The 15602-nt window shown below is 46.1% G+C and overlaps 1 protein-coding gene across 6 annotated transcripts in view; it reads right to left on the bottom strand.

Moving 5' to 3' along the window:
- The window catches only part of LOC1276854 (uncharacterized), a 276309-nt gene that overhangs the window by 233047 nt on the left and 27660 nt on the right, over window positions 1–15602 (bottom strand). For all 6 annotated transcript variants that reach the window (XM_061643829.1, XM_061643825.1, XM_061643826.1 and 3 more), the window contains one exon: window positions 2399–3169. In XM_061643829.1, coding sequence (XP_061499813.1) covers window positions 2399–3169 — 771 coding nt within the window. The remainder of the gene's footprint in view (window positions 1–2398; window positions 3170–15602) is intronic.

Genomic DNA, 15602 nt, shown 5'->3' on the forward strand with positions numbered 1-15602 from the left:
ATGCAATTTACATTCTGCTCCGTCTGCTGTTTTTCTTTTTTCTTCCCCCAACAAACCACACGACACCGCAAAGCCCCAAAATTACCCGGCACTTGTGTTTTTTAATCGAATTTATTGGTTGATTTCACTTGCATTCACGGCCATCTTCGGTTCTTTTATTTTGTTTAATTTCGCCTTTTAATCCTCTGATTCGCCCTGCTGCCCGCGCTACACCAGAACCCACTTACCTACTTTCCTGCCCTGCCTGGGCGGTAACAACACAGTCCCCCCCCCCCCCCCTCGTGAGCTAAGCTCCATCTTCCATCCGTAGTGGCATAATTTATTTATTTTCATTTTTCATCAACCCGCTGCCGCACAAAGCGACGCGTCCGTCCGATGCGATGCGGCGCACCAAGCGAACCAAGAAAATAAGTCAATGTCAACCCCGTGGTGGATGTGATAAACGCAGCATAATTGCAGTCTGTCTGGTTGCGTGTGGATCTATTGGCGGTGGCGAAGGAAGGACTGATTACACCATACGCAGTGTGTTCGGTGATTGTTTTTGTGCGTAATTTATTGCGACCGAGCCAGAGCCAACGAACCCTCCCTTTTTATGGTGGAGCTCAGCTTTGATCCGTACACTTCAGCGCCAAGATCCCGTACGTACCCGTACACAACGGGAGAGCGGTAGCATTGATTGAATTTTCTTCCAGCTTCCAGCACCACGTCACCCTTTAAAAGGGTAAGCGTAAACGAGGGAGCCTTCGTACTCCGAGAAACGACAATCCCAAAACCACCGCTTTTCACTTTCATTTACCGGTAGTGACACTTTACCGATAGATGGATCTACGAGCGCCGCCACCACCACAGTGGAAATTATGCGTTCCCCAAACATTAACCTACACCGCACGACGGCCCAATCACTCGGCCGATCTCCACAGTGATGATCGATACGACCACGGCACATAAAATTCCACAAAACCCCGATGATGCTAATCTCCTCTTGCCCCGATTGCCAACCCTCTTCTGCGTCCTATTCCTATGCCTCTCAGCGCTGTGACACGATGCTGCCAGCATCACACAACCACCCGAGCATCCCCTTTCTCGCGCAGCACCAACAAACGACACTAGCATACACACACGCACGCAGATTTTCGCAGGACTTTCGATTTCGATCGATCCGATCCGATCGAAGAACCCGTGCCGTCAACGATGCGCCCCAAACGGGCCTCTCTCAGGGCCCGGTGAGCGTGTCTGCACGCTGATTGGATTGTCGGCGATCGCTTTCAGTTTCGTTTTTAAAGGCATCACACAGCCGCAGATTCCAAAACCCCCCGCGTCCGGTGCCGCTGCCTACCACCACCGAATGCTTTCGACCGGCGGCGGCGGCTGCGGCGCCATTTCGACTAACAAATCATATATGGTAATAATGATTTGAATTGCGTTTTGTGTGCGTCCTTTCTCGTGTGCGGCTCTTCCTCCGGCGCTACAAGAAGCGGCAAACGCATCCGCGTACGGTGGCGCGTTGGTGTTGTGGGCATGCTGTGATTTTGCTCACTCGCACACACACACACACACACACACACACACACACACCCACACACAAACACACACACACACACACACACACACACACACACACACACACACACACACAATTGTGCGCATGCGAAAACCCTTTGGCATGTCGCTTCTACTGCTGCGCGCTGCCGATGTGTGCTGCGGGGGCAGCCAGTTGGTTAGAAAGTTGCAAACGCTCCGAAAGGGAAGAGCCAAACGTGCCTCCTGCTTCAATCACAAATCCCTCCATTCCCCAGTCATCCCGGTTCATTGGTTCCCCGTGGGCAATCGCGGTAGTGGTGCGCTGAACGTCTCACTGTGGACCAAACGAATCGGCAGCCACCGGCGGGGTTCGCTGGGTCCCGCATAACCCGTATCCTGGATAATAAGAACATATCGACTACATTGTACCAACGGAGCAGCACTGTTTTCACACACTTAATCACCCGGCAAGCATGGGGGGAGAGCAATATTGACAGTCCCACACACACACAGACACACATGTATACACATTCACGGAAGATAAATTCGCGAAAGCGCTAACCCAATGCCGGCAGGGGAAGAAGGAAGACAGAAACGCTGTGCTTGGGAAGCGCTAGGGCGCCCCATTATTTATCGGACGACTTTCCGTGATGATGTTGTTAACCTCTTCAACCCCGAAATGGTGGTGGGTCCCCCGCACACCGACTTGGCCAAATTCGCTAACGAAGTTGTCGGCGGTAATCGAGCCACTAGCGGAGCGTGGACGTGATTAGCAATTATTCGTTCGGTAAGACACCAAAATGCCTGAGGGCACGTGGGAAATACATTTATCGCAGTGGTTAAACTTATAATCCGTAAACATTCTTATCGCACTTACCTCTACGCTCTCGGTTGCAGCCGCCGCTAAAGCTTCAAGCACACTGGCAGAGCATTCGATGGACGGTTGAGGCTGACGGTGCATCTCCCGTGTGATTCCTTCTCCAATTTTGGCTACACTACTGCTTGAGGTAGTTGTGACGGCGGTGAGCGCCGTTGCAGTCGGAACTTCGGCAGCTTCTGAAGTTGTTCGCTCCCGAGCCTTTCGTACCTCCTCCGACTCCGACTTCAGGCGGGCTGAAGCGAGCGAGGAGTACGGCTCGCGATTGTCTTCCGGCCGAAGCTCCATTAGATTATCGTCCAAGTACCAACAGGACGTACTGTTGGGCTGTGAGTCGTCGCCCTGTGCACGATACACCACCACGTCCTGTGTCTGATCCTCCGTGGCGGTTGTGTTCGATGCATTTCCGGCACTACCAGCTCCAGCATGTCCAACCACACCACTAATCAGCACGTCCTTACAGCGTTTCAGGTAGTTCTTCATCTTGGAACGGCTTTTGCGCACCTCGCCACGGTTCAGACTGGAGCTGGGGCCATCACCGGCAGGATCTTCACTGCCTGCCACTACCAACACTTCGTCCAGTGCGGAGGATCTTGACCGGGGTTCCCGGGAACTACCGTAAGACTCCAGGTCGTAGTCTACTTGGGGCGAACGGATCGCCAGCGCGGTTGTAGAGATGGCGGAGATGTTAGCCGATAGATTCACCGTTTCGTCGTGCACTTTCCACGTCTGGTCGTCGAACGATTTGGTGCGCCGAGTTGTTGGGGAAAGCTGGGAAAATTTTGAATAAGAATGAGTCTGTTAGTAACTAAGTTACCATTATTCGATAAAACAGGAACTCAAAAACGTTTCGAAAACGTAGAATATACGGGTTTACAATGGAAAACCTTCGTATCAACTAAATAAGATGTCCATATGATGCGAATAAATTGATACAATTACGCAGAAGGTTATGTTTGCATGTAGATAGCAGCAATACATTGCTCACGTACTGTCGACACTGTCAGAATATCGAGTAAATTATGCTAATGAGTCAATTAATACCTTGTCATGATTGCACACGCAAGTACAAGCAGCACGCACCACCAACGGGAAAACAGTACATGCTCACCGAAACAATCACGACAACCCTTCGCGAGTTCCCGGTACCCGCTACACAACCAAACATGGTCATTGAAAAGCAAACTTCCAAAAAACTCCCCCAAAACTGACACCCGGAACGTGCCTGCCGCGGTTTGCAACTCTCCCGGGGAGCGCTCCGGTGCACAAACACGGTTCCGGCAAAGTTTCGGCACAGCCGGTGCCAATTGTGGTACACAATAAAAACTTCCAATTCTTTATCGGTGCTAGGCACGGTAGCAAATACATGAAACGCTTCCGAATCGAACTCCCCCGGGAGTGGTCACGGTGTAGTAAAGTGATGAAAATCGAAAGTTCTCCACACTGCTACCATCCACCGTGCGGCCTGGGTTCTTTGGCAACTTCGAGCCACACTTTTGGGGCGACTCAGGCCGTCGTCCAAAAATGGTCAACCACCCGGACCAACTTGTTTAATTGAATACACCACAACACAAGAACTCGCGCCCCGGCACACCGACGACGCATCGGAAAGAAAGGACCCAGCGCCGGACCATAACTTTGCCCTCGCGTGGACATGAAAGTGACGGAAAAATGGCCCTTCGAAACGGAATTCGAACAGCAACAAACACAGGCAAAAAAAGCGTACAACACACCAACCCACCCGGCTAAACCCGATCACCTCGAACAAACGCCTCGTATATTTCACTCACCCGGGGTGTTCGATTTGCTCGTGATCAATTTCAAAAGTGAAACTAAAGAATTGAAAATCGTGCCCAGCCCGGCGGTGTTGACAAAATCGGGAGCAATTATCAGTTGTCCAAGCCCTCGTTTTGTGAGTGTATGTGAGCGTAAACGCTACGGTGTGACCAGAAACAGCTGTTTTACACCTCATTTTTACTGGCGGAAATGGGAACTGCCGCGTGCCGTGCCGCCACTAGCTCAACTCCCGCCATTGATTCCACAACGGAAGTGGTGCCTGAGCACGAGCTCCGAACTGAACCCATTCAATGCCCACCCTGTTTATTCCTGTGAATGGGTGTATTGATTTAATTTAATTTAATTATTATTCAAACAGTAATAAAATAAACAAATCGTTCATTGCTTTTCCATCACGATTTGTCGGCGCTATGGTTCAGGGCGTGCGCGGAGACAGGGCTTTCGGTGTAGAGACACATCTCGCGAAGGTCTCCCGCTGCTCGGTGTGTCCAATTTAGATGATCTTGGAACGACGCGCTTCAATGCAGCACGACGAGCGTCTTAATGCGATCAAGTACACAAGAGCTGCACAGTGTTTAGCACTTCTGAGGTCTGACAGTGGCAGTGGAACGCGAAGTAAAGGTGCGTCTAGAGCGTTCTTGGAGCAACCGATTCTACGGGGCGGGTGGATTTGCGGGATATGTGACACAAGTACACGCTAATTGTGGTTCCGGATCGTGAAGGTACGGGTTGATGCTTATGTCAATGCCAAAAGGATGCTCTAATGATCACCACCTACGGGTAAAGAATAGAGCAATATTTTAACCAACCACGTTATCGGTTAGGTGAACTTCTAGGAAAAAATATGCTCTAGCCTCTTGAAAACGTGATCTTGAGGTAATGGATACCTAACACGATTTTAGCATCAACATTGTTGTGCTTGAGGATTATATGTTCAATTCAAATATGTTGATTTAATAGTACGAACTCTGTGCGTTTACTTGCATAAACTTCCTGACCAGATTTACTCGAACTTTCTGATTGGATAAATTCATCGGAACTGGTTCTGATGCCCCAGTTGTGCATAGGAAAACACTCACTAACAAACAACAAACCCGTCCAGAAATTAAAACAAGCATTCATAAAACACTCCATCTTGCGGAATGCGGAATCGTCCCAGCAAACGCCTCGCACTCACAAACAGTAGAACCTTGTAAGCGCATGTAAGTTATGACAAATTCAAAGTGTCGCCCAGTCGGGGGCGTCCTCCTACGGTACACTACCACACCTCGTCTGTATGGCACGCGGTGGAGAGAGGTAAGAGTTATCACCCGGGAGGAAAGCTCATAAAACTGGACATCGCAAACGGCCCGGATTATTACGACACAGACACTCATGCCACTGCCGTTTGGGTTTGCTTTGGAAGGGTAACAGTTGGCACCAGCAAAACCTCCAACCCAAGTGCTCAGGCGGTGTAACACGCATGGTACAGTGAAATGTTTTGGAGCGGCAGTAGCGCACACACTATACGGCCTGTATTGCTGTGCTGTACCAGCGGGTAATTTGTGCGGGTTTTATTTCGTGCAGGTCTCCCGGCATTCCCGCTATGCTACAAGGAAGGCTATGGCAAGGAATGAGGGAAGTAAGAAGGCTTCTCAGACATTCAAACCGCGCAAAGAAAATGTAGCTGGTTTAGCAGAAAAGCTATCCTGGGGGATGGGATTCGCCACCAGAAGCAAACACCAGATCCCAGATGTAAAGAGAGATACACGGGTGCCGCCAACCAACCAAATCATTAGTCAATACGGGAAAACAAATGATACTTAATCATGGAATGTCCTGTATCAAATGAATAACGATTACAGGCTAAGTATCACAGGTAGGAATATTACACATTTTGTATTGCGTAATTACAATAAATTGATGATATTTGGTATTTCTTCCGCTTGAATAAATTAATAGAACAAAATATAACTCTTTAAAAACGACTAACATGACAGAATTGCACGTAACAAACCGTTTTGAATGTCAATGAAGTCGAATATGTTACGTTCCAATTAAAGTTCATACCCACGATACTCTCTTATCATGAAATTCCTGCTGTTTAACGTTCTACATACACCGTTCATCGAAATACAGACGCCAATAAAAGACCAACGAACTTCTAATGAGTTCATCTACCAGTGACCCAATAATATCCTCTTCGCGAATAGTCACGTCTTCCCAAGACACACTATCATTCACCGCCACTTGGTGAAGAACTGAATCGTGACAAAATCAATTTTTCCATCCCTCTTCCTGCTTGCTCCAATTCGAAACCCAGTTCCCAGTGCTCAAAACCCAGTGGAACATTGGAATGGGATATATCACAGAGAATAAACCGCCAGGAAGTCATAAATACGGCTACTGTCCAATCCCGTAACCCGTCACTGGCCGATACAATCCACACAAACACACGACCAAGCGCTGTTCTCACTTGTCCTAGCAATTAACAGCACAATCTTGTATGACATAAAGCGCAACTAATTAATTACTAATCGCGCTCGATAAATATCGCCCGAAACGATGCGAAAGCGGCCCTCGAACCGGTACCGGGATGAGTGGTGAGTGGGTAAAGCGATCGATGTTCTGCCTACGCTAGCTCGGTACACCTTCTTCAGACTTCAGAGATTGCGATCGGTTTTTTCCTACATCTTGTACGCGGGATCGGGTGGACCGATTCCAGACACTGACGGGGTACCGTCAGGTCGTATCGGTAAGAGCTGGTTTTGTTGGAAAGGTATGGGAGAACAGAATGCAGATTCAAGAACCAGTTTACAAGCCAGTAGTGAGATAGTGAAAATGTTCAAGATGAAGATGTTTGTTAAGCAATTGTTCGAATATCAAAAATGTATACTACAGGTATTGATTGTAGTTTCGAGTTGGACTTCAGACACCAATTTTCTTTCAAACTAAACACACATTCTCAACACAATAACAAACGTTGTTACTTTCTTTTTTCACTCCCTTCTCTTCCAATAAAACATAACAAATTAACCAATCTGTAACGATTCCAATGCACGCATTATTGACAATGAATCTGATTAGCCAGCGCACAAACAAATTCACTCTCTCCCTCGCCAAATCTAAAGGCACGCACACGCGTTTCCTTAAACGGCTAAACCGGACCGTTTTCCCCGTACGTCGTTCCAAATTTGGTGTCCCAGGTCAGCACGCGAACGATTGAGTTGAATCCGCCAAATGGAACTCCGTGGCATTTCGACCCGCACCCCAAGGGGTGCGGGGTGAGACAGATCGGAACGATTCCCGAAAGGAAGTCATTTATTTGAATAGCCGCCCTAATCTCTCACAATAATATGACAGTAATCATCAGTAAACCATCGGACCCTACGGTGGCATTCCTGCCCGATCGATCCTCCGGACGAGCGAATTGCCCCGCGAAGGCTTTTCACATCGATCAGCATCGATTGGAGTGGATGTTGCATTACAGCCGAAAGGGAGGAAAGTAATTTAATTTCTTTTCGCAAAGCGTTTTTATTTCTATTCCACCATCCTTTCGCACTCCTTTCTGCCCCTCATCTGTAGCACTGAAACTACTACGAGTACCATAGCGGCACTGCGGCAAGACCGATTGGGACACACTCCGCAACCACTGGGAGTCGTCATCCCACCATGTGTAGGGAGGCAGCGATCTTCCAGGACAGAGGGCAAAGTGTGGCAGACAGACAAAGAGCAAAAAGCCGCAGGTTGCTAACCTCCCCCTTGTTCCATTCCCGAGATCGTTGCCCCGTTTCCTCACCGGCGATCACCCTACCGTACACTTTGGTCGCACATCTGCACCCATAAGACCACCTCTCTACCGACCCTAAAACAACAGAAAACCCAGGCACCCACTGGCATCGATCGTCATAAAGCCGAGTAAGACAAAATCGCGATAAAAAGTAGCATATTCCTCTGGTGCAACGTTTTTAGCAAGCGAAAAACCCATTGCTGGATGGTTGGCAAAGTCGTGAAGCACATTAGACGATCGGAAGTATGCTGTGGCCTGTGGGATAACATATGCTCCCGGAGCGCAACAGAAAAAACCTTCGACGATGTACACAAAAAAGAACCAAATCGAAACGATCGAGAACGTTTCGCTGGCGGCAGAAAACGAAATTTTACCATCAATTCACGTCCCCTTCGTGTCCCCTCACAAAAGGGGGAGTATTTGTGCGGGGGACCCATAACCTATCTGATACTTCAGGCGTATTGAGGAAAGTGAAACCAAACGAAAATGTGTTTTGCCATTCATTCATATCCATATTTTGTTGCGATACTATAGGTTACTACACGGGACCTACACGGAAGCGATTGGCGTTGTTGGCAAAGTTGCCCGATGACGTCAGACGGAAACTGGCACAAACGGGGCCATCGCTGCCTTTCCTGTCCACGGTTTGGGGGTGAATAGAAGCTACCGAGGGGGGTTAAACGAAGGTCTTCTCCTTCCATACCCACACACTCAAGCCACCATGCGCTCGGTCATTATCCGGGAGTCTTCTGTACGGTGACCGCTGAGGTTAAGGCATAATTTTTCGCTCTTACCTCCTCGCCAAGTAGTCAACTCCAAAGCCCCGGCTTCGACCCAAAAAAAAGCCAAGTACAAACGGGTTACGGGTCGTTCGCTTTTTTCTCTTCCTCCTTCTAATATTATGACTGGATGTCGCGAGGTTAGTGAGATGTGTGTGAGGATAAGCGATGAGTATCGAAAATCTTAATAGAAACCGTGCTCCCTTGCTTCCCCGAAACCGTAACGAATGCTGCGCTGGGTTAATGTTGCGACTGAACTTTTATATTTTTAATTAATTTTCGCGTTTGGTTGGAGAAACATGGAGGTTGATAAGGAATCAGTAACCTATGTTTTTGTGCGTTACCGTACTTGTTTTGGAAAGGCTGGTCTTTCGTTTCTTGTGTTAAACTTCGGCGAATGTGTATAGGAGTACTTAAGATAGTTTATCGTACTGAAATAGTTTCCTTTTTTCCCCCATGTGCACAATAGGTTTTCGCTTTCTGTTTCAGTCATTAAAAGTCTAATTGAATTTCGCTTAACGTCCACCGAAACAAATGTACCCATTATTGTGGAACTATGCAACAACCGACCAAACACACTAAAAACACGGCTCTTATCTTTTGCTGTATCTTTTTCGGGTAATTCACTTCACTCTATCATATTTCCTCTGCCACTATCTTTGCGAAATCGTGCACGAACTGTCCACCAGAATGGTGGCGCTGGTTAACCATCAATAGCCGAGCGAAGCCCGCCACCAGCAACCGCAAGACGGAGTGAAATGATTCCAACTACAACTCCGGTCTAGTCATGCCCAACTGAGTGCGCTTCCGAACGCGCAAAATTCGCTCACGAAATTTTCATAAACTTTTATATCCTTCCCTTAATCGGGAAGCCGGGTGCACACAGACTGTCGTCTTGCCTGCTCCTACAATGTCTTCGTGTGTCGTACAAGCTACAAAAACCGATCCCATACAACGTGAAACAAATAAGCGAAAACTAGCATCGCTTTTAAAACTGCCAATAACTACCCGAATTAACATATGTTAATGGTTGTGCTGGTGGTGCTGCTGTCCCGGGCTGAGGGTTCGTTCGCGTGCCCTCTCACTGCTAGCTGCTGAAGATGAAAAGCTCATCAGAGCCATACTGAGAAGGGGAAAGGAAAGCAGTAATGATGCTTCACAGTCGATGACTTAAGATTCGTACCGAGCGTATCATAGACCACCAACGATGTTGATGGGGACGTTAAGTGAGTTTCATCACCAACTTGCTGATCGCAATCAAGCATCTTTGTCTTCGTCCGAATCTAGAAGTTGATGATGCTTAGGGAAAGAAAACATTAAATTTGCATATAAAATTGAACTTTCGTATACACAAAATAGTGTTTTATTCTTACTTAATTGGATAGAGTTTATACTTTTTGAACCTTTCAAGTATACAAACAGATATATTATTGCGCTTTTCCCATTGATCTCAACAAACACCTCAAAGTAAGACCTATTTTTGACGGCAATAATTTAATTATAACCAATATCAAATGTATGAAAACGATCATAATGAAATGTTCTTTCCAAACCATTGCTAATAAACCCTTTTGATTTGAATTTAATTCCAAATGTATAGTTCCCCACTATTCTTCTCATTGTTCGGTGCATTAGCGCAGTGCAGTGATAATTAAATATAGAACCAACTTCTCATAAAGGCTTCGCTTAATTACAAACCAGTACCGAGCTTTTCGCTACCATCAGCTTTTAATCCCATTTGCCGGCTACTATCTACGCAAAAGTGTTACTAAAACCATCATAAATCAAACGCTTCACATCGCTCGTTTTTTCTCCCTAATGAAGCACACAAAGTTAAAATTAAACCATTTTCCGTTCCATACCGAGGCATGATTTATTCGCCGGCACAAAACGCACATCCCGCTGTGGGCCAGGCGAACTGCAACCCAAAAGCCCCACCAGAACACCCGGTGCTAAGTAAACTACCCCGAAAACAACGGCCATATTTAAACTGTCGACACAGTGATATACTGAACGGCTTTGTGCGCCCGGTTTCGGTACATTCACCCCTGTGCTAGAGGTGTGTCTGTGTGCACTTTTTGCTATTGCACAGCCTAGGACAACACCTCTGCCATGGGTCCTTGCTGTTCTTGTTCTGGAGCGCGCGCGCCATTTCCCGTGCACCACTGCTCGGACCAGCGGCACAATGTCATCGGCCTTGCGAACGAACGTCGCTTGGCGAAAAGCGACATAATAGAATTACCCGACCAGCTCGGACAACGTGCTCCGACCCCCTTCTGGGTCAAGCCGGTGCATGTTGCGGTAGGTTCGGTCCGTGGGACGTTGGAAAGATTAAAACCTTACACTCTCCCTGTCTATGCTCGGTTGCTTCCCGTTCTGCGTTCCCGCCGCCAGGGACAGGTTGACTCCAGGGTGCATCGATTTTCTGTGCCGAACGACGCTAGTCTAGACGCTGCAGGATGTGCAATACCAACTGCACCAGGTTCACCAGGTTTGCATTCCAGTGCAAAACGAAGACGATGACGGGCGGTGTTCTGTGCGCGATTGCAATCGTCGACAGACAGTTAAATTACTTTCGGGTCCCTTAGGAGAACGCCCTAGAGCCCACGCCGCGACCGTTCTGCCGCCGGCCGGTTGGTTTATGCCTGGCAGGTATTAAAGGGGTGTGGTGATATGCCCCCAAGGAGGGGAGAAATTCAACGCTGAAAAAGCAGCGGAAGTGAAGCAACAGACTTTCATTTCCTTTTAGAATGATTGCGATGAAGGTTGAAAATAAATCGTATGAACTTCATTTTTATGTAACATTTTTTGTATGCAACCCTCCATCTAAAAATCCTCTTTGTCTCCCATTTTTATCCATTCTTTTTCCGATCCTCCCAACTCTGAGAAGCCCCTTCTTCCACCTGATACTGTCCTTTTCATAGAATTGAGGAAATCAGAGAGAAAGAAAACTTCTAAACCACAATGACCACACACGCCCCGTCTTCTTTCTGAACAACTACAAATGTTTATTCTTCAGTTTCTATCCTGTAAATAATAATATTCTTTTGTTTGTCATGTCCTGGAATATCACGAACATGACTAACTCCGTAACTCTGATGAACTAAAAATTGGGATAACCCGTCATAGCCCAGCAATAGTCGCTATACAAGAAATAATATCCATATCAAATTTAAACAGCAATAATTCTAGACGATTTCAATGCCCCAAATTCTACCTGGAGAAAGCCCGTAATCCCGTATCTCTGTGGGCTATATGTTGTTATACTATTTTGATACGAATAACATGGATATACTGAGGAACGCATCAACTGACAACTACACTATCCTTTTTAACAGAAATAGAACGAAAACTACAAGTATACTAGATAAACATTTTCAATAAAATCAACGGATAGCATTTTAAGTATAGCGGGACTACACGGTATGTGATAATTGCCACAAATGGCTTGCAAAGAAGAATGTTTGACATTAAGATTAGATTTAGGCTGATTTAAAGAGGCGAATGAGACCAATCGTTCCAAAGTCTTCATAAACAAATAAATGCAAGAATAATTAAAGAGGAATTAAAAACTACATCCTTATAAAAGACACACCACAACTAATGTCATAATTATACAAGGACACCGTCTAGTCCATTGACATACATTCCATTCCTGCGCCACCATTCTAGTTCGACCTTCCTGTTCGAGTTCTCGCTATGGCTAAGCAAATAAAACAACAAAAATCTGCTGTAACGACATGCAATCACTATTATAATCGTATTCTAGGAATTTCAAGGACTCTTTTTGTGTTCCGTTTCCCTTTTGTGCATGTATCATGCAACACTCGGACACTCACTCCTTGCCCATTTCCCAGTCGTATTGTGTGCAATTGTTTCCTGACTTGCGTCATTATAATGCTCCCTCTCTCCCTCATTGCTCATAAACGGACGCTTTTGTTCACTGCGAATGAATGGCTACGATTAAACCTAAGTTGCATTCAATAGAGTGATGAGTCATTCACGCATTATTAACATGCACAGTTGTAAAGTAATAATATATGATGAAGTGAGCACAGATCAAGACAAAGTGCTCCCGCATCGAAACATGGACAACTTTCTTCTTCCAACCCAATTCGCTTTCCAATATAGCAAAATACATATTTTAACAATCCAATCTTGCTGATGGGTTATAATCAAACCTTCCGTTTTACCGATTGGAATGCTGCAGAACCACATTGGATAAACTTCCCAGCCGGCAAGTGCGGGCACCTGAGCCGAGGCGCAACCGAAAATAGATCTCCCACATAGAACACGGGCGTCGTCCCTTTTCGAGAGAGAGAGAGAGAGCGGAGCAGCTTTAGCAAAACAAACGACCAGAAGCCATTTTAATTCAATATTCAACAACAATACACCTTTTGCCGGGGTTGTGTTCAGTTTTGTATTCAAGGCGCGAAGAATACACTGCCAACGTCCCCGGGGGAACAACTTTAAGATGGTAAGTAAGGGTGTACGCGAAAGGAGGCTCTGGGGTAGGCGGAAGAAAAGACAACAACGAAACAGCAACGTGAAAAATGGTTCACGTGTGTAGGAACGATTTACCGCACTGTTGGAGACAGGGACACAGCAATTGCCACTCTCCTTCGCTCTGCCGCCTACCGCTTTTCCTCCTTTGCCCTGGGAAGCTTAGTAGGCAGGTGTGCGAGTGGAAAGCTTTAAAAACTTTCGTGGTTTTCTGTTCGGCCCGGTGAACTTTGCACGCCGGCGGTGAACTATGCCCAAAACGGTTGTGCAATCATCCCTGTGCTGGACACACTCCAAACCTACACACGCTGCATAACTTTAGGCGTGCTTGTTATGGCTGCTTGATTGAAGTACGGCTTTTGAAGTGTGGTTGTTCTAGTTTTTGCTTTACTTTTACTTTACTTTTTACTGTGATGACAATTATTAAGAGTTCATATACATCTCTTTAGAATAGAAAGATTTGTTCTTATTACACTATTGCCTTGCAAAAATAAAGCATTTCTCTTATTTGTGTACAATATGTAGAACAGTTTATGTACATGATAATTTAATATAAGCTTTTTTACGTAGGTTCAGGTGTTTAAAAGAAAAAGATAATAATATTTTTGTTCATTCATTCATCAATAAAATAACTAACAAATGTTTCTAAAATTAGCAAACAAACAAACTGAAACTTGTTTAGCATCAAATATGTACCTAATCTAATCCTCGGTTAAACCTGTATGCTTAAAACTTCGTCAGGCACTGCTTACGTCGGCAACAGCACACCGCGCTCGAGCATTAACGCCCGACGGAAAACGATTTTTATTTGCTTTTCTCCACGTCACTTGCTACGAACTTTCACCAACACGCCCAACACTATCATTCAAGGATCATTCTTCCATACACGCATTAATCAACATTGTTGCGCTTTCTTTTCGTTTATCTTGCTTATAATCTGTTATACTCTACAATCAAAAACACAAACACACCACTGGCTGCAAACGTATAGAAACATCACTCAGGCACACACTAAGGATTCGCCCTTTTTTTCCTCCGCACAATGTAGGACGAAGAAGCCCGCTCCAAAACAGAAGTCGGCTACAATGTTGGCTACGCTTTGTTGTCGCGGCCCTATTCTTCGCAAACCACTGCTGCACCACAAGATCCTGCCACAGGACACCCGCCCACTGGTGCGCGGTTGGCAGGCAAACACAACTGGAATGTTTTGCAATAAACTCCTTCACTAGCTTCACTAATTCACCAACCAACTACAACGAGCTGTGTGTGTGTGCTGGGGAGCTGGGCAACCCTAGCCCAAGCCACCAACGAGCTGCTGCTACCGACGTCACGCAAAATACGCAATAAATTGAAATTATTCCACCGTGGCCGAGGAAAGGTGTGTCAGACCGTCCACCAACAACACACTACCATCAGGTTTTGCATGTCTGTACCAGCGGGACTCATTACTATACACATTGCGGTATACTTGTGATGGAGCATGATGGAAAAAAACTCTATTTATCCGTTTTCTTTAATAAACCTTGTAAAATCCTTCCTTACGTTCACAGTAATATATAACGCACCATGTCACCACTCCTTAAAGCGCTCTCCACTGTCTACCAACAGCACCTGGTGAACAACACACGAATTGTTTCTTAAGTGTTTTGTCAAAGACGTGACCTTATCAAAAATCCCACGCAAAATATAAGCAGAAAAATAAGCACACGATACAACACGGTTTCTTTTGCTTTACTGTTTTTTTTCCTACCCGTTTTTCCTTGCTTGCTGATAACGTTTAGAGGTCGATCAGATTCTCGCTCTCCACTCCCGTTTCCAACACTCTCCCACTCTCACATTCAAACAGTGACACTTGTTTGACACAATCTAATAACAAAATTACTTTTTTAAAAATCAATGCTTCAATCAACACTTGCCAAACTCTGAACAGTTCTGTTGGAGAATTATTAAATCCTTCATTTCGGCTACGCTTAGGTAACCCAGAAACACAACCAGAGCGGAGGAGAGAAAAATACCGGTAACAGCAATTTTGACTTGCACCGCCGAGAGGCTTTCCCAACACAAACCGTTCTGTTTTGGGTTTTGCCCCACCGATGGAAAACATGACATGACAGACGGTGAAAGCTTTCCACGTAAAAGCTTTCCACTCCGAGCGGGGAAAAAGAGTGCGCAGTCGCAACGGCAGCGCGAGGTAAAAAGAAAACACAAACATTGGAATGCTTAAGATTGTGGGCTTTTTAATTAAATCCCTCATTCCCGCTGGAAAACCGCTGGAAACCGCTTTTATTATGGAGAGCAGCAGTTTGGGAGTGGTGTTAAGATCCAAGACAAGCTATCTTACGTAAACAGAGAGCAT

The sequence above is a fragment of the Anopheles gambiae genome, chromosome 2 (assembly GCF_943734735.2).
Source record: "Anopheles gambiae chromosome 2, idAnoGambNW_F1_1, whole genome shotgun sequence".
Lineage (NCBI taxonomy): Eukaryota > Metazoa > Arthropoda > Insecta > Diptera > Culicidae > Anopheles > Anopheles gambiae.